Source organism: Notolepis coatsorum, assembly GCF_963971535.1.
Source record: "Notolepis coatsorum genome assembly, chromosome: 11".
NCBI classification, from domain to species: Eukaryota; Metazoa; Chordata; class Actinopteri; order Aulopiformes; family Paralepididae; genus Notolepis; species Notolepis coatsorum.
In genome coordinates this window covers 88,487,505-88,507,239 of record NC_140175.1, presented here as the reverse complement: position 1 = coordinate 88,507,239, position 19,735 = coordinate 88,487,505, and the positions used below count along the sequence as shown (strand labels likewise).

The 19,735-nt window shown below is 43.2% G+C and overlaps 1 protein-coding gene across 1 annotated transcript; it reads left to right on the top strand.

Moving 5' to 3' along the window:
• Positions 1 to 15,367: 15,367 nt before the first annotated feature.
• On the top strand, positions 15,368 to 18,185 carry esm1 (endothelial cell-specific molecule 1). The gene is made up of 3 exons (XM_084325521.1): positions 15,368 to 15,754; positions 16,628 to 16,771; positions 17,563 to 18,185. The coding sequence occupies exons 1-3, from the start codon at positions 15,448 to 15,450 to the stop codon at positions 17,655 to 17,657; spliced, it is 546 nt and encodes a 181-aa protein (XP_084181647.1). The 5' UTR covers positions 15,368 to 15,447; the 3' UTR covers positions 17,658 to 18,185.
• The last annotated feature ends 1,550 nt before the right edge of the window (positions 18,186 to 19,735 follow it).

The window sequence follows — 19,735 nt, the reverse complement described above, 5'->3', positions numbered from 1 at the left end:
AGATTACCTGAATTTCCCAAGGGGATTAATAAAGTATCTATCTATCTATCTATCTATCTATCTATCTATCTATCTATATAAAAATGCAGGCGTTATAGCAGCATGGGGGCGGGGGGTACAGGTATGGGCAGGGTAATAGTAGAAAGACATAAATATAGACAATACAATAAATATAGGCAATAAAGAATTTTAATCTGAATATATACTATGAGTAAGAATAAAGTAAACAAGGTGCAGTATAGTGACAAGGTACCCTAACATGCAGGTTTTGGTGGTTAAGAGTCAGACACACTGGTCAGACGTTCCTGATAGTTCTCGAGTTCTGCAGCCGTTAGTTCTCCAGCTAATTCTTTCTTGCCTATATTTATTATAACATATAATATAACCAATTAATATATACATATATATATAATATACAGATCCTCATCTGCACCTTTGTTTATTTTTCTCATGTTTTTATATTCAGATCAAATTTGATTGCCTATGGTTAGGGTTAGGGTTATTTATGTATTTATTTTCTACTATTACCCTGCCCATACCTGTGCCTCCCCTCCCCCTCTCCCATGGTGCTATGATGCCAGACTTTCCCCCAGGGGATCAATAAAGGAATATCTCATCTTATCTTATATCCAGAAGTCATAGAACTCCATTGTTGTAAAATGGATAGATCGATAGAGCGTGTTGCCTCTTTCAGTAAATTGTGTAATACCTACAATGCCCCCGTTTTGCATGATAATGTATTTAAAGATGCTAAATATGTGTTTGCAAGCTGTAGGCTATGTAATGGTTTCCAGCATACAACGGGAACATGGCTTCCTGGTTGACAGCTCCTACGGTCTAGGAGAGAGTAGGGGAAAAAATACATAGTAGGTTTTGGTCTTTTCCTAGGCTTTGTTGACAAGAAGAAGAAAAAACATCAAAGTACACTGGCCTTACTAGGCTTCCAACACAGTCCACTCCATCAGATTGGAAAAAGCCAACATTTGCTGCTCAGACATTAGTCACCCAGGTTTCCTACTCTACTACTAGTAAATCAAGCCAACTATATACACCATGTTACTAAATCCTACAGTGGCTTCCCTCCTTGGCGTTACCACATTTCCTCCAAACAGCCGGTCTGGCCCATAGATAGGGTGTCCTGCCATGGGCCCAGTGGGTGGTGATGAATTAGGTCAACTGGCCCTGCCGGTTCAGGTTCAAGGCATTGTGACGTGATAAGCAGCTAACTCTAATCTAGTACAGTATGTGTCAATGTGATTAGAACTAACTAACCAGTAACTCCATGTACGTAGGAGTAGTTTCCTGCCTCAATGTTGTCGCACAAAAACCACCGGCCGCGACGTTGAAAATGAACACCGGCGATACGTGACCCATCCAGAGTGTGGTATCACAGTAAAGGGCAACCGTGTCTTCGTCAGATCAATATCATCATGGCTATGGATTTAAGGGCCTCTTCATTTCATAACAGATGGTGTGGACAGTAGACTAGAGCAGGCCCACTTTGAGAGACAGAGAGAGCGAGAGAGCGAGAGAGCGAGAGAGAGAGAGAGCGAGAGAGCGAGAGAGCGAGAGAGCGAGAGAGTCCACCGGTAGTGGTAGTGAGGTAATCCGAGAGCACCGAGCACCATGCCTCTCTGTGATTTTATTTAAACACACATGTAGTTCCGGGTCGGTGTCACGCATGCCGTCCTGGTCTTCCTCTGGGCCGGGTGGACCCTGTGACGTGTGACACACTACCCCACTCCTCTGCCAAACCCCATCTGCCTGATGATCCACATTCTCAACCTGCTTTCATAACAATTGGCGAGCATGCGAGGGACCGGGGGGGGGGGGGGGGGGGGGTGACATTCAACACATGCATAGGCTATGGCGAACAGGCCCTTCTCCTTACAAGTAACAGCTACAGTAGCAGTTACAATATCAGCGCCGTGGCTATTCCCATGACAAACTCCAACCTGATTAAGTGGGCTTATTATATCAAAATGAATGCCGACCTATAAAATAGAGTAGACGGAGCGCTCACTTCCCTTACTATTCAAACATGTTAATGCAACGCTCAAGGCACAGCAGCACACTGTACGGAGTCTCTCTCCTCATCAGCGTTCATGCCTAATGCATTCCATCTAAGTGGTCTATGCACAGAGCACGGGTGGCCAAACATAAAATGACAGAGTGCTTCTTATGGGCTGCCAATTATACGAACGCCGTGCCTCTCTTCATATTGTACAGTCCGAGCTCCTCGTCTCTCTCGCCTAGCGTGAGGCCTTGGGGGCTATATGGTTTCCAATCCGTGGACAGAAATAACAGGAAGCAGTCAGTCATACAGTAAAGGCTGGACTCATGACTCGGTCAGGCACGCTCCCTTGTCGTCTAGCTAGCTAGTAGTAGGCGCTACTACACGCATTGATCATAACACGGTGAGCAGCGATCTGGAATAGCCAGACGTGAGAGTTCAGGCCCCTCATTTGTTTTCTCAATGTGTAACAACAGCCTGGCTGGCTCAACACCTCATCTAGTGCCATGCAATTTCAGACCCATCTGTCTGTCTGGAATATTTACAGGTTATATTACTTGCTGCTAATAATAGTCTATGAAATGGATGGGGGCAATAAGGTCACTGTACCTTATAACACCCAGCCAGTATGTAGCCTGCCGGTGTGTTTAACTTTGATGCTGTCTTTTTTAATCATGCACATCTTGTGTCTTACCTACCGGTATTTTTTTCTTGTCTATTTTATTATTGTATTATTGCACAGTCGATATGGGCATGACCACCCGCATTTCACTGTATGCCCTGGTATGTATGTGACAAATAAACCTCTTGATTATTGATTCTTGAAAATTACATTTGTTCAATTGGTTAATACAATATAATTATATGCCTAATAACCATAATGACCAGTAGTATCCCTCTGAGCTGCACAGCTTGAGAGAGGGACCAAGACCATTCATCCACAAGCCTTTCAGCAAGGCGTCAATGACAGACAGACATCAATCAATAGGATGTGCTCAAGAAACAACCATAATGTCAGTCAAACCAATCAAGTTAAAAATCTATCAACAACACTACGCGTATCATTAGACCGGTCATTAAATGTGAATATACGCAGCAGTGTGTATTTATAAGAACTATGACATAGTAATGGTTGCAATTGTGCAATGTTTCTTTTTTGAGAGAGTGAGCGAGAGAGAAACGAATCAGATTTCAAAGAATCCTAAAGTCACAGTTAGACTCGAGGGATGTAGCCAAACGAGAAGCATGCTGCAAAAGCTACATGTATCTGAAACACAACAGGTGTAACCACTGACCCCCATGCTACATGCATGTTCCTGTGCTGAGGGTGTTTCCACGAATAGTTACTTGAGTCAAACCAGCACAGCAGCCTAAACATCTCACCCAGGTAGCTGGAGTACCTTCTGATTGATTGATTGAAAACTTTATTAACAGATTGCAGAATGGGTACAGTACAGTACAGCTCAATACATACAATTGTTAAGGGGATGCAGACCAGAGAAAGACTTTCGTCTTGTTTACATCAGGGTCCCCCATTTTCAATTCATCATAACTAATGATGGAACACATGAGTGACATATGTCCTTAGAATTATTATTACCACACCGTGGTGATGTAAAGGGGTATATATATATATAATTAGCCCACTCGTCGCTCTATTAATACTTAGCGCGTCAGTTGTTTTGACTTTGCTGATCGAACATAACAGTTACATTAATAACTTGCCAGCAGCGTTAATCTCTGACAGTTAACCCTAATAATGTCAATGTGAACCCGTTACAAGGACTGGAGGAGGTGACAGTGGCTGAACGCCTTCGTTAAGTTAATCGGCTTTGCCATGTTCACCACTGGGACGAAGTAGTAGTAACAGTTAAAGGTTAACAACACACACAAAAAAGCACATGAACTAACCAATACTGTTTAACATTTGCTAACGTTAGCTCGCCATCTAGCAGGCTATAGCTATGGGGCTATTTTTATAGCATCATATGGTAACGTTAACGTTGCTCGCCCCCAGCTGACATTATGCAAGACTCAACATTAAATTAACATTCTATAATTTTCCGCCATTATCAGCTATTAAAAGACATGCATTTGACATGAGACCCTACCTCCCTCCTCCGTGTCCTGCACACGCTGTGTGGCTGCCAGGCTGGAGCTAGCTGCAGTGCAGTGTGTTGTAGCCTGGCTGCTAATGCTAACGGTAACACTGTCAAGAGCGACCAAGCCCCTTCGTTCAGCACCCAGCAAAAGCGTTTCGCAAATAATTATATCGGTAAGATAGGTATTTTCAATCGAAAATGGTCCAAAGCCATCTATTTGATCAACTGTCTTTCTAGGAAGGAGTGATACGCCGGTGCGATTGCTCTCTCTCTCTCTCCCTGTCCCAGTGAAGGCAGTGTCCCTGGGACGCAATATCACAACACTCTCTCTCCACCAGCAGCTTGTGGGTTCCTGCATGAATACCAGTAACATTATCTGACAAAAACCATAGACCACATTCGAACGGGGGGGGGGGGGAAGGCGAAAAACAATTGAACAAAGTATAAGAGAACTAGAGAATACCTAGTCTATACTATATATATTTTTTTTTATATATAATGTTTTTTTCACCCTAAGTAAAATAATGTTCATAATACAGTCAGTAGCCCCATATCCATGTGATCATCCACTTAACCAAGCCAGGCTATGCAACCAATTATGTTTACAGAAAAGAAAAGGAGAAAAAAAGGAAAGAAAACTATGAGAATGCAGGTAGGGAGGTAGGTAATTATTTAGACAACAAACATACAGATCACATGAGTATTTGCTTTGTCAGGGATAGAAATGCCTACTTCCACATGCAACATTTTACCTTATATATATATATATAAGGTAAATATAAGGTAAAAGGTATATATATATATATATATATATATATATATATATATATATATATATATATATATATATATATATATATATATATATATATATATATCTGTATGTTGCGTATGTCATAATGTCATTATGAATTGAAAATGGGGGACCCTGATGTAAACCAGACGAAAGTATTTATCTGGTCTGCATCCCCTTAACAATTGTGTGTATTGAGCTGTACTGTATTGTACCCATTCTGCAATCTGTTAATAAAGTTTTCAATCAATCAATCAAAACCTGGTAGATGACAGAAACAAGAGTTGCTGATATTGCCAGTCTCCACACCCAGGTTATAAATCCATATGGTGGCGCTAGAGGCAAGGTTGTGGCAAATGTTGTGACTATATAATTAATAGGTCAGGACATGCACTCATTTGAAATGGGAAGTTTAGCCTGGTGGGGAAAGGTCGTCCTCTTGGGGTCATGAATGTGCACAGCAAATTCATAGCAATCTGGCCATTGCTTTTCAAGATATCTTGTTCTTAGTTTGAATTAATGGTGACAATAGCGGGAAGGTGACGGGGTGACCGAAATCAATAGGTTTGTTCCTCTAGGGTCATGAAAGTGACTAACGTGTCAAAAGATGCACTTATTATTTTTTTTTTTTTTTTTTTTTTTATTATTGCAAAACAAAAATTATTAAAAGTCAGTACTCAACACACAATGCATAATGAAACTAACAATCAAGGTGGCTAAAATGACCTGCAAGTACAGAAACAGGAAACAAAAAAAAAGTCTATAATAATATTTTACCGTATACAGTGTATATCCAACGAAATTACCAATTATACAAATGCCTTATACAGGATATACCCCTAATACCTATTTTCTAAAACCCTACACACATATGCTCCAGCTCGAACCCCCCCCCTCCCGGACCCCTCCTTGGATAGTACCTCCATTATCCCTCACACCTAACCAGACACTACCATTATAAGCTAAAAGATGCACTAATTTGAAAACATTGGCCTGCTGGTGGTGCCGGACTATACTGTATATTCTGTAAGCCGACATACAGAATTCAAGGTTGAGCTGAGTGCACACTCCTACACAGAGTTGAACAACGTTCCACTGACATCTCTATATTTATCTTTTTTAGTAAATAAGAATCAAAACATTAGTTGGAAAAAGATGTCTGTGCCAACCATGTTTATTCACTGTGTCCATGGAAATGAAGGTGACAGCGATCAAGGTGTGGTTTACTTGTGCAGAAAAAATTGTGTTTACTTTTCTGATAACTACATCACTGCATAACTCATGTTCAGACAAGCTCTGTGATACTCTATACACCCAATTCAGGGTTATTACTGCCACTTTTCTTTCAAACTAATTTGATCGCAGAGATCAGTTTTTGTACAGTAATAAGGCACTTGGGCCGCAGAGCTGTTTTCGCAGGTTGTGTGACGTTGTGCTTCCCAATTCTCTCCTCGAAGCACCCCAGCCGTTCAATGTATTTGTTAAATTCCACCACCAGCACACCTGATTCAACTTAACAAGCCCTTTATTAGTTGAATCAGGTGTGCTGGTGGTGGAATTTAACAAATACATGGAACGGCTGGGGTGCCTCGAGGAGAGGTTTGGGAACCACTAGGGTGTAGAGGCAGCTCAGGATGTGAGCCAAGTGTAGTAAGGAATAGGTTTAGGTTTACTTTATTTGTTCAAGGGGGACAATGTACATTAATAAACATTTTAAAAATGTAAATGCACCCAATTTTAGCCAAGAAGGCTAATTTCCATTGGTAGTCCCCCTCAGGGACGTGCACAGGACTTTAGAGGGACACGTGCTCAAAGGCTGAAAAGGGCACTGGGCCTGTGCGGTCCGAAGCAAGCATATTTGTACATATACAGTATTTCGTTTTTGGTGTAAAGTGGATCTGCAAGCAAAAAAAATATATATTATAATAAATTGGCATAAAAAGGGCACTTTTTTATGAGGCACAAAAGGGCAGGTGCTCGAGCACCCATTGGGCTCTATGTGTGCACGTGCCTGGCCCCCCTGCCAGAAGGTACAGGCTAAAATCCTATGTAAAAAAGAGTTAGCAATACAAACAGAATACAAGCAAGATAAATAACATTATAATAAAAACAAAAGCACATATAGTAGGACATAAGATAGGGATACAGGGCAAAATACAGTCATGGACACAAGGACAGAGCACATCATGACAGATTAGATGGCCCAGGCATAGACAAACGCACAATATCCACACACTGCACACATCGGTGTTGTTGACAATGCTGGTTTTCAATGAGACATTTCTTAACCCTGCACTTACTCTAAGAATGGTTCCTTCCTTTTGTTCAACAGCCATTCGATAGTTCGATTAGATTAGATTCAAATTCATTTTCATTATACAGCACAAGTAGCCTACAGTACAACAAAAATAAGTTTGGCACTCTGGTTGGATGCCAAACCTCTTTTTGTTGTACTGTACTTGTGCTGTGTATAATGACAATAGAATCTAATCTAATCTAATTCGCTAATACATCCACCTGTGTTGGCGACAACTCTCTCAGCCAACTGAGAGGCTGCTAGTCACCTGTGTATTGCTGTGTATTGTCTGCTACCTGTGCATAGACTATAATTATGGACATTTGCACCCCCTTCTTTTAACTGTACATTCTCAATAGTGTTTGCGCTAGTAACCTACAAGCAAGCATACTAGGTCCGCTACTGTTCCTAATTTATGCAAATGACATGTCGTCAGCTTGTGACTGCAACTTGTTCCTGTTTGCGGACGACTCAGCCCTGCTGGTCTCTGACAAGAACAAGTTACAGGTTGAAAAAACCCTCAGCTCAGAACTAGGCAAAATCTGCATATGGCTCGCTGATAACAAACTATCATTACACCTGGGCAAAACGGAGTCCATTCTCTTCGGTTCAAATAACAAACTCAGCAAGACCGACGGCTTCTCAGTTACAGTGGGTGACAATATTGTCACAAGGAAAGAAAAGATATTACCTACCTGGGTTCCATCCTAGAGGCAAATCTTTCCTGTGACAAAATGGCATCCAATGTAATAAAAAAAGTCAACCAACGAACTCGATTCTTGTACCGGATCTCCTCACTGGTAAACAAGAATACCCTGAAGACTCTGGCAGGAGCACTCATTCAAGGGTACTACGACTATGCTTGCACCTCATGGTACCAAAGCACCTCAAAGGCGCTAAAAACAAAATTACAAACATCTCAAACCAAACTGGTCAGACTACTGCTTGACCTTACTCCTAGAACCCACCTCATCCCTGCACACTTTGCCAACCTAGGATGGCTTGCCTTAGACGACAGAGTACAGCAACTTGCAATGGGCCTGGTCTACAAGATATACATGACTAAGGTACCCATGTCAGTGGCGTAGCGGGGGGGCCCCGGAGCTTAGAGGGCCCCGCCCCCACTGTAGGCTATCCTCTTAGATTTCGTAACGAACAGGGTGCAGTGTGGCAGTGGGAGTATGGTTCTGCCGCTGCAGGGCTGCAGCTGGATGCATCTCGCGCAGAGGGCGGGGCCCCCCCCCTCCCCGCTATGTTGTAATTATTTGCTCACCGGCGATAGGGCTAGCCGGCTGACTAATGTTCATTGGCAGGCTGGGCAGCGTTCAAAACACAGCGGGAAGCGCCGGTAAAAATACCCAAGCGGACGCGGTGCTCAGAACAACAAGATGAGAGCGAAAGCCAAATAGGCCCCCAGCCACGCTACAGCCGCCGAGACCCGAGACAGATTAGAAGAATAGAACGTTTTATTCGCCATAACCAGTATGCTACTACAGGTTACATGTATGCATCAAAACCGCTACACGCTTTTATGCAAAGCGACTTACAAGTTCTGTACGACAAGCCATCAGGATGGGCACAACTCTATCAGCTGAGCAACAATGTTCATCAAAGTGTTGAGTGCTACAGTGTAGGTTAGTTTATTAGGACAAGTGCATGACAGTACGGTTAGTTAGGGTTAGATATATATTTTTTTATTCAGATAATGGTTGAAGAAGTGCGTCTTTAGTCGACGGCGAAAGATTGGACGTGATTCGGCTGTCCTAACTGGGGTGGGTAGTTCATTCCACCATTGTGGGGCAAGGACTGAGAATAGGCGACTTCTCTTTGATGACCCTCCCGGAGCTTGGATAGGAGTAGGTCTGAGGCGGCCAGAAGATGCAGAGCGTAGGGGTCTAAGCTGGTTAGAATAACAACATTTCTGATTGTCATTTATTGTTGAGCCCCCATGTCAGAAAAATACAAAAACTGTAAAAAATTAAACATTAACTATAGCCTACACTTAAATAAAATAATGTATTTGAGATTCTCTTAAAATGTATTTATTTTTTTATTCTTAAACTAATTTAATCTATTGAATAACAGGTCGTTATTCCTCTGACTTCTGTCTCTCTCACACACACACACACACACACACACACACACACACACACACACACACACACACACACACACACACACAGAGAGCTCCCTCCCCGGGCCCCTGTCCTATAAGGTATTGGCTTGTGTTGCTACACGGACACATTTGTATGTTGCACCACAGTACTTCCTGGCTTACAGAGACTAGTAAACAAACACTCCGTCTCTTATTATATGTGAACTAAAGAGTACAAGGTTTACACAACAGCCCCCACCTGCTGTTTTATTGTATTTGTACCTGTACTATCCGCTGTCAGCTGTTTATCTCTCTTTGTGAGCTTGATTAAATAGCGTTAGCTCACGTTAGCTAGCGTTAGCTCCGTGGCTAATTTTAGCTCACCCTGAACTAAATCAATGACTAGGTTCTAAAGCATTCAAGTAGTTTTCACTGCACATAGAAGTAGCCAAACAGCGGGAGCATTTCGGGAGCATATTACCAAAACCCAGGCAATTTCGAGCCCTTAAGGAATCAAATAGAGTCTGCCATGGCTACATGCAGGGCCGCCTGGGAGAAATGCGAGGCCCTGTGCGAGATTTAACGCGAGGCCCCCCCCCCCCCCCCCCCCCCCAAGGTAAAAAAAAAATAAAATTATATATATATATATATATATATATATTTTTTTTTTTTTTTTTTTATACAGTCAACATATTCTTAAATAATAGCGCTGCCCGAGGCGGGGCATGATACAGTCAACATATAGCAAAAGAGAGAGCGAGAGAGAGCTCCCGTTCTACAGTCAATATACAGTGTACAGAGAGAGAGAGAGAGAGAGACACATTGGAAAGAAATTGAAATGCTATTTGGCCCTAAACAGAGAGTACACAGTGGCAGAATACCTGAGCACTGTGACTGAAGATCCTTGAGCACAGCCTAGCCATCGAGAAAGGCCGCCATAGGCAGACTGTGTGTGTTAGAAAGAGAGAGAGAGAGAGAGAGAGAGAGAGAGAGAACATGTGTGTTTGTCATGTGTGTGTGTGTGTTAGAGAGAGACTATAGCATGTATGAGAGATTCAAAAGGACAAAGATCAACACTTAAATCCAACAAGAAGAGGGTCAACAGAGAAACCAAAGCAGCAAGGAGCCAATGGCCGACATCAGCTAAATAGGCTAGCCAGGTACTGTGACACCAGGCCACGTGACACACAGCTTTGGCCAACGGCCCAACGCTACCCAAGCTACACAAACGACCATTCACACACAGCACATGTCGTATCTCCAAATGTTGTGAAGTAGCATATGTTTTGCCTGGAAAAAAACATCGTTATTAACAAAACATTCGGGAGGGGAAGGAAGGAAGAGTGGGGTAATGTCATCATGACATTTTCATTAATCCAAGTTACCTGCACGATGAACGCAGGGCGAAAGGCCGCAAGGTCTCCACGTTGACGAAAGGCCTCTCGCTGGCGGGACAAAAAGAAGCTATGGCCAGAGCCTTGTCATGGTGCAGGCCCGACTACATCTTCTGTCAAAGGGCCTGCTATTCTCAAGGCTAACTGATAGCATCAAACGAACGTTCCCAGCTGACGCTAAACAGCTAACTGGCTAACAGTTAGCTCACACAGTTAGCTACTAGTAGTATTAGCTAGTCGACCGGCTCCAGAGAGAGAAAGAGAGATAGGGTCAGGTGACTCAGATCCACGGCGGGTATATAATCATAAGTTGACTCACCATAACGCAGTATCAACGTGGAAGGAGACTTTCTTGGCCCCACGGTGTAATTTCGGCGTATTGCTGCCTAACAGATTTATCTGCTCACAAGTTCTCTTCTCCTTCTTTTGAAAAGACATCCACTCGCCTCGCCTCGCTAGGTTAGCTAACGCTAGTTAGCATTTAGCTAAGCTAGCTACTAGCCGACATGGCTATACCATGAAAGGCTCCGGCCATTTGTCCCGCTAGCGAGAGGCCTTTCGTCAACGTTCCTTGGTTGGTGACCGACCGACTGATAATGACCGACCTCTTTCTTCGTCTTGGCTATTGGGCATAACTAAGCATAGTCAAAAGCTGCACGCGCGAAAATGTCAAACGCAGCCGACTCACGCTGCCGGCGTACTACACTGTCTACACATGATGTAAGTAAAACCACTCCCTTCGTTGAAACCAATGCTGCTGCAGAACCCCAGAGGCTGAGCTCCAATAGTGAGTATGTCTGCAGCTGCAGGACTGCAGACCCAGGAACAAGTCAGACACATTCTACAAACGTGTCTAATGTGAAATATATAAGCATATAAGCAAAACTAGATTTTAGGTCTGTGATGAAAAAGGGCCTCGCGGGAAGGGGGGCCTCGCAAAAAAATAAATAAAAAAAAAATAATAATAAAAAAAAATAATAATTTTTTTTTTTTTTTCTTTTTTTGCGAGGCCCCCCTTCCCGCGAGGCCCTGTGCGACCGCACTGCTCGCACACCCCCTGAGGCGGCCCTGGCTACATGCTAACGCTAACATTATTGCGCAACTGTAGGAAAACCCTGGCAGCGATAAGGGAATCGAAAGTCACGGGAGCCACACGGTTCCAGGCATCGGCCAACGGGAACCGGTTTTCGATTCCCATCCCTACACAGGAATACACATTGAACATTGAGGTAAACATTAAGGACATCAGGAGATTAAACATGTGAAAACCGACTAACAGAGGGAGTAACGTATTGAGTCCGCTAGAGGGAGCTGCAGGGCAGGCCTTCTGAGGCGGAGGGATCGTGTGGCCAGCCTGGGCAAACAGGGGAGGAATCGAACCAGGCTGGGAGAGCGGATCCTGACACAAAGAGCACCTACGAGAGACTGCAATTCGAAACTGGCCCCTGTAAATGTCGTAACGCAACCCCCTCCAATGTACAATAAATGTCCTATTAAACCCAATAATACACGAGACCCTCTTCTTGGGACCAAGTAAGGTTTCGTTTTGTTGTACTGTACTTGGGCTGTATAATGAAATTGCATTTAATCTAATAAAATCTAATCTATTTGATCTATTCTATTACAAAACAGGTTTGACATGGGTCATTTCTATCTGCATTACCATAACTGGAAGTTGAGTCAGGCAATGTGGACAACAATATCAATCTAACCTGGAACAGAACATGTCTACTAATGATACAGAAACAACTTAATGTCCCTCAGATAACAGAGGGAGCTGAGTTGTGTGTGATATAGAATGACGACAGATGATGTAATTTCTCAACCTTGCAGTGCCAATGGGGACACCAGACCAGATGTTAAGGGTCATAATCCAACAATAACAATATAGGCCTACTGGACTGTATAACCCAAAAGACTGGGATAAAAACATTGTAGCCCTTTGGCATGAATTTAGACTTTTAGATTAGATTAGATTAAAATGTATTGTCATTATACAGCATAAGCTACAGTACAACTCAAATACGTTTGGCATCCAACCAGCGTGCAAATGTAACAGTAAAGTGCAATAGTAATATACAATGTACAGGTGATTAAACTGGGTATAGAATATATAAATGAGTATTACTGAGTATAGTGCTAATCAGATGTATGTACAGAGTTGTAGTATTATTATTATTATTATGTACAGTGCAGGTATAAAGACACTATGGTCGTTTCGTAAGTCATACTGGCCAGCATATGTAGACACCTGAATATGTCTAACAATAATTCAATGTGTCTAACTCTAATTCCTTGTACTCTACTGTGTTCATGATAACGTTGTGTAACTTGCTGACCCGTCTTGATTCTCCACCTCCTAATACTGACATTTAGTAGTGGGACATGGCACTGGACTGCCGCCAGGGGGAGCTGGGGTGACGTTGGGCTGGTGACGGCAGGTGAAGAAGACGCTGGCTGAAGGTGGAGCACTTACAGCGGGACGACCTCTTCATCGTTTTCCATTGAAGCAAGCAGACGTGTAGAGCAGGAGCTCCCGACACTAAAGACACACGGAATACGACTCCCGTCACGGTGCGGGATAGTAACGTCGTATGCGATAGTTTAGCTTCCCAGTTAGTGCTTAGGGTACGTTTGAACCAAGAAGAAGACGTTCTACTGCCGGAGAGTGCTGTGGATATTGCACAAGCTGCGTTTTAGCTAAAGTATAGGCGGAAGGCTAGGGGGTCGCACTGACCCACAGCTTAGCTTCAAGTACAGGCCTAGTAGCACAGTTAGCTCGCGCGTCGCCCCACCGTCTCCCAGCCCCGCAGAAGACATCGCAACAGATGACGCCGGACCGCACCCGCCTCCAGCATTCGCCTAGCCGACAGCCAGTCCAGCTGTCGCCTGCCTAAACGTCCGCCCAGCCAGCCCCTTGCTATCACAGGTGACAACCACGGGACTGTTCAACGGCCATCTCGCAACACGGACATTCGTTGCGGGAGCAGGCCAGCACTCGGTTGGTACACTCAAACCAGGTACAGTTAGCGCTCCGAGCGCTGGAACTTTATCGGCGAACATTCTCCTTTTAGAAAGCGTGCCCTCTAAGGGCGAAGAGAATAGATACATTGAACTGGCACGTGCACCAGTGACTAGGGGCGCCCCGACATTTGTTATTTTGGGGAATGCCGGCTTAGATAGGACTTTTGTTTCAATTGTGGGCCCACTGTATTTTTTGGTTACATGGGTTATGTGGTTAAGGTGTGCAGACGGCACGTGTGTTTAATAATAATAAATCCCATTGAGTAGCTCGCGGAGCTCGCCAGTACCCTCTCTCTCTCCCTGCGGACGAGTGTAAAGCATATTAACCGTTCTACTTGTAAGATCTAAGTGCTATGCATCGTGCCTTGTATCGATTATATGCTAATCTATATAAAAGGAGAGGCGTACAAATGGGATCACTGTGTGCGTGTCCATTAATGTGCATTCTTGTTTAACCCCTTCCTTTCGGTTAATATACATTATTGTTTAACCCCTTCTTACCCACGGCCTATGCATCATTGGGACAGGTCTCCGTTCGTCAACAAGGAAAGGTACTGCTTTGGGGAGAAATTATATCATCTATCACTACTGCCACCGGGTGTGGGAGGTATTAGGGGAAGTGTGGGTGTTTGGGGAATTACTGCAAGTCGCCCTGGAGGGCAAGAAGGACCAGCGCATCACCCATAGGTTAGTAAACCCTAGGCCCCATCCGCTCCCTCTGCTAAATCCCAATTCTAATACCCCTACAGTCGGGGACTCAGCCGGACCCAGATCTGGAAAAGGATTATATACACATTTACACATTTCTCTAAAACATATAAGCTGTAGTTGATTCCTGTAGATACAATAGTATTGCATTTTATATTTTCTATGATAAATACTATTTTTGTGTATTCTGTTACTATATAATATGATGTAGTTTATAGTTGGTCATGTTTTTATAATATTGCATATTGTTCAGGATTATGATTATGACTTGAATTCTCTATACCCTTAGTTACACCTGGATCTCCATTGGCACACATCGCTGGATGGGTACGTGTTGCACTTGCATCATATCCAGTACCCTGATGAAGCCCTATGTGAACTGTTACAGTTGGTTTCAGGACAGCAATATACTGGACATTACTTTACTTATGGTTACGTTTTCCCCCTTTTTTGTTCCCACAAGGATAGAAAAATGTAAAGTGTGTGTGTGTGTGTGTGTGTGTGTGTGTGTGTGTGTGTGTGTGTGTGTGTGTGTGTGTGTGTGTGTGTGTGTGTGTGTGTGTGTGTGTGTGTGTGTGTGACTGTGTGTGACTGTGTGTGATGTTACTAATTTACTACCTATTTACCCTGGGTCTGGTAACCTAAGGAGCATGTGAGGAGTCATGGAGGTCAAGGGGGCTTGGACTCCCTCGGCACCCACAGACAAACAACTAAAAACAGCCTATGGTATCAGGTCGCACGAATTTCAATTCCTGGATGGCTGTCCAGTGTAAATCCCACTTCCATGCCGGATTTCTAAAAGGGGGAAGGCTGGCAAAAGGATGACAACACCGGATTGAGGAAATTGACGAGGGCAAACCATTTTGCAAAACAAAGTTGTTCAAGGCTGATAACCATCGTAACATGATGGACCACAGGTCACTCCATTCAAGTCGCCAGAGGTGGTCTGTCTCTCCGTCCGGGGAAGTCTGTTTTAGCTCGTCCAAAAGGTAGCAGCCTGCCTCCTCCGATACCTTCAACGATGTCCTTGATCGTTTTCACGGTCTTGTCCTCAATGATAGTGCGGGATGTTGAGGCTTGGGGCGCAAGTGTCAAGTATGCAGTCAACTGCCCGGAGCGATGCAACGTGGAGCTGTGCGGCGCGACGCAGCGGTGCAGACGGACCGTCCTGGATGACTGCGGCTGCTGCCAGGTCTGCGCGGCGAGCAGAGGGGAACACTGTTACCGCACAGTGTCGGGGATGCACGGGGTGAAGTGTGGACCAGGATTATTCTGCGAGTTCTACAAGGACGAGGACGACTATGGCGATGAATATGGCATTTGCAAAGGTATTGTTCACGGGCCGTGACGCATCTGCTGCGCACTAGATAAATCAACTCCATTCACCAAATATATAGGTGATTAAACAGGTTACTAAATAGTGCCTTGTTGAGAATAGGTGATTAAACAGGGTACTAAATAGTGCCTTGTTGAGAATATAGGAGACTAAACAGGTTATTAAATAGTGCCTGAGAATATGACTAAACAGGTTATGAAATAGATAGTGCCTAGTTGAGAATAGATGACTAAACAGGTTATACAAAATAGTGCCTATAGCTGAGAATAGATTGTAGTGCCTTGTTGAGAATAGATGACTAAACAGGTTACTAAACAGTGCCTTGTTGAGAATAGATGACTAAACAGGTTACTAAACAGTGCCTTGTTGAGAATAGATGACTAAACAGGTTACTAAATAGTGCCTTAATTGTTGAGAATGGTGAAACAGGTTACTAAATATTACCTTGTTGAGCATATAGGTGACTTAAATAGTGCCTTGTTGGGGCTACAATGGAAGTCTACTGCTCCCAGTGCAATATTTCATTATGATAAAGGTATCTTGTATTTGTTAGATCCCCCCAAATAAATTATACCATTAATTAATTATATATTAAGATATACAGCCTACTTACAGACCTGTTAATGTTATATGCGTAATTGGAAAGATCCTTGCCTTAAAAATGCTTGAAAGGTTACTTGAATTCTAAATGTAGCTATATTTGGTGCGTATATCATCCACACGTGAAGCTGTACATCACTGCAATACAGTTAGATAATGTTAGTTGAGGATAGACCCCTATTACAGCCCATAGTCCAAACCGATTAACAGAACTGTTATCACATTCAAGCATATCGTGTTCTGACGTTCTGTTCTTTCTTCACAGACTGCATGTATGGAACATATGGGGTCGAGTGCCGCAAGACATGCAACTGCAAAGGAGGCATCTGTGACAGGGAGACAGGGGCTTGTCTCACCTTCAAGTTCTTTGCCAAAATCGCCGGCAAGCTCAAGCCACTGCCAGAAGCAGGTAATTAATTGAAATGAGACTTTAAGTGAGAGGCAGGGAGGTAGACTGATGTGGTCCTGGAGACGCATAGTCCACATGTCTTGATGATAGAATAGAATAGAATAGAATAGAATAGCATAGAATAGAATAGAATAGAATAGAATAGAATAGAATAGAATAGAATAGAATAGAATAGAATAGAATAGAATAGAAGTACTTTATTGATCCAGAGGGAAATTCAGTACCACAGATCGCTCACAATAAACATTTAGGTAGTCAAAAAGAAAAAATAAGAATAGGAGTACACAGCATTATAAACTGCTTTTTACATATGCCGTATATATTAATTAATTTTAAATATATATATATATATATATGAATGTGATGTGTATGTTTATATACATTATGTGATAAAGACCCTGAAAAGGCTCACAATAGTTTCAAAACCTTCACATCCTAGCCGGCCAATATATGAACATGGTAAAATAATGTTATTCTAAACCTTGTATCCAGTGATTCAGGGTAAACCCAAAGAGTACATGTTTTTGTATCAAGCTGCTAGACATCTTTACGGAATAAATGGATAGTATAGCATACTAAGTATAGCAGATTGATGCATGTTACACGAAAATAAGGTATTTTAGAGGAAATAAAACAAGTATGCAATTCTGGGCAAGTTTCACAATTTTCTTTGTAGATGATCAACTGAAGTTCTGGGTTATTTGACCCTGTTTTGCCACTGTCTGTGTCTGCACATCAGATGGCATGTGTCTGTGTGAAATGATGACACTCATGAAACTGTTTTTTCCCAGGAGGAGAAGCGGGCTCCGGAGAGGCGGGTGACAGTCAGAGCACGGACCAACACACGCACAGAACTCCCGCTCCAAAGTGGCTCAACCCTCGCTGACACCCACCCAAACAAGACCCCGTCTACTCTGTGTAAATGTAGCATAGTATTAACTTAAAATGACTGAATGATATATTTTATTATGTTAAAAAGAAGCTTTTCTACAGCATATTGAAAGTTGTTTTTGATTTTCTCTTTGTCCTTGTTTTATACCCAAACCCCCTCTTCCAGATCAACTGTGGATTGTAAAATGTGAATGCTCTTTGAATTCTAGATATATTAATACCTGTACATCACCTGTCTGACCTATAGCAATGTATGACACGCTCTGTCTGAAAAAGTGTTTGGCTATTTTTACTTTATCATTGGGTAAATAACAGTTACAGCAAATGACAACAAAGAAAAGCAATTATTTTATTTTCACATGATAGGACGTATATATATAGCAGTATTTTCGATTTTTGTTTACGCATTAAACCATTACATTGCACTGAGTCATTTGAGGTTCTTGAGTGATATCTTATAAATGTTTTCCATTTGTGCCTACATGGAACAAGATCATGTCTATTACACCACCCAATGTACATTATGCTCTTTACAATTAAACCAAAGTTATGGAAAGAAAAACAAACGTGTTTACCTGTTCACTTCTAATTTACCATGTTAACAATCCTTTGAGAAAGTCATAGTATCAAGATATATAAATATATATATACATATATAAATATATAAAATATATATTATATAAAATATAATTGAATAATCACATTAGTCAACCATCACAAGCTAGGCAGTGTTTTCTTTTTCATGCACACTGTAGGTTAATAGCATCTATCATAGATAGATAGGTTTATTGTCACAGCTTTTTAGAATGTATATACATTCCCAAAACGTGAGATTCTTGTTTTCCTAGGCTCCTCAACCGTAGTAGTGTGCACATACATTAAATAAATAATACACATTATATACATAAAATACATTACATACAAATACAATATTGCAATACAACAAATATACTTAAAATAATCCTATACACAATATTACTTTAACAAGACATTTTGTAGGTGCCCATGATGGTTCAGAGTCTCTCAGTCAGTAGCCTGTTGGCCCGGTGGAAGTAGCTGTTCAAAGTTCTTTTGGAGGTGGATCTGAGACTCCGGTACCGTCTGCCAGACGGCATGAGCTCAAACAGTTTGTGGTTGGGGGGGCTGGGGTCTTTCAGAATCCTGTGTGCCTTGCTGACGCACCGCTCGGTGAAGATACTGACTATGGTGGGTAGCTTGCTTCCACAGATCTTCTCGGCCGTTCGCACTACTCTCTCCAGTGCTCTGCGGTCGCTTTGGTTGGCATTACCAAACCATGCGGTGGTGCATCCTGTCAGTACGCTCTCCGTGGTGCCTCTGTAGAAGGCCCTGAGGATCTGTGGCCCCATGCCAAATTGTTTAAGTCGCCTGAGGTGGTAGTGGCGTTGTTGGGCCTTCTTCACCACATGGCCAGTGTGCTCTCCCCAGTCCAGCTTCTCGGTGATGTGGACCCAGAGGAATTTGAAGCTGGCGACCCTTTCCACTGCGACCCCGTTGATGTGGATGGGGTCGTGTCCCTCTCCTCCCCCTGTAGTCGATGATCAGCTCCTTGGTCTTCTTGACGTTGAGAGTGAGGTTGTTTTCCTGGCACCACTTTTTCAGGTTTACAACCTCACTCCTGTAGGCTGTCTCATCGCCGTTGGTGATCAAGCCAACGACCGTCGTATCGTCTGCAAACTTGATCACCAGGTTGGAGCTGTGCGTGGCTATACAGTCGTGGGTGTACAGGGAGTAGAGGAGGGGGCTCAGGACGCAGCCCTGAGGGGCTCCTGTGTTGAGGGTCAGGGGGTCAGAGATGTTGGAGCCCATCCTCACCACCTGGCGCCGATCCGACAGGAAGTCCAGGATCCAGCTGCACAGGTTGGGGTTGAGGCCCAGGTCTCTGAGCTTGGTGTCTATGTGACGGATCATACTGGGTCTGCGTTGTGTTTGATGTTAAATGAGAATGTCCCGAGGGGGAGTCGAACAGGGGGCTCCCGCGTCCGTGGGCGACGACACAGGCCGCTGCACTAACAAGTGAATTCACTCCTAACTGCCGTACCTATGCGTCTGTTA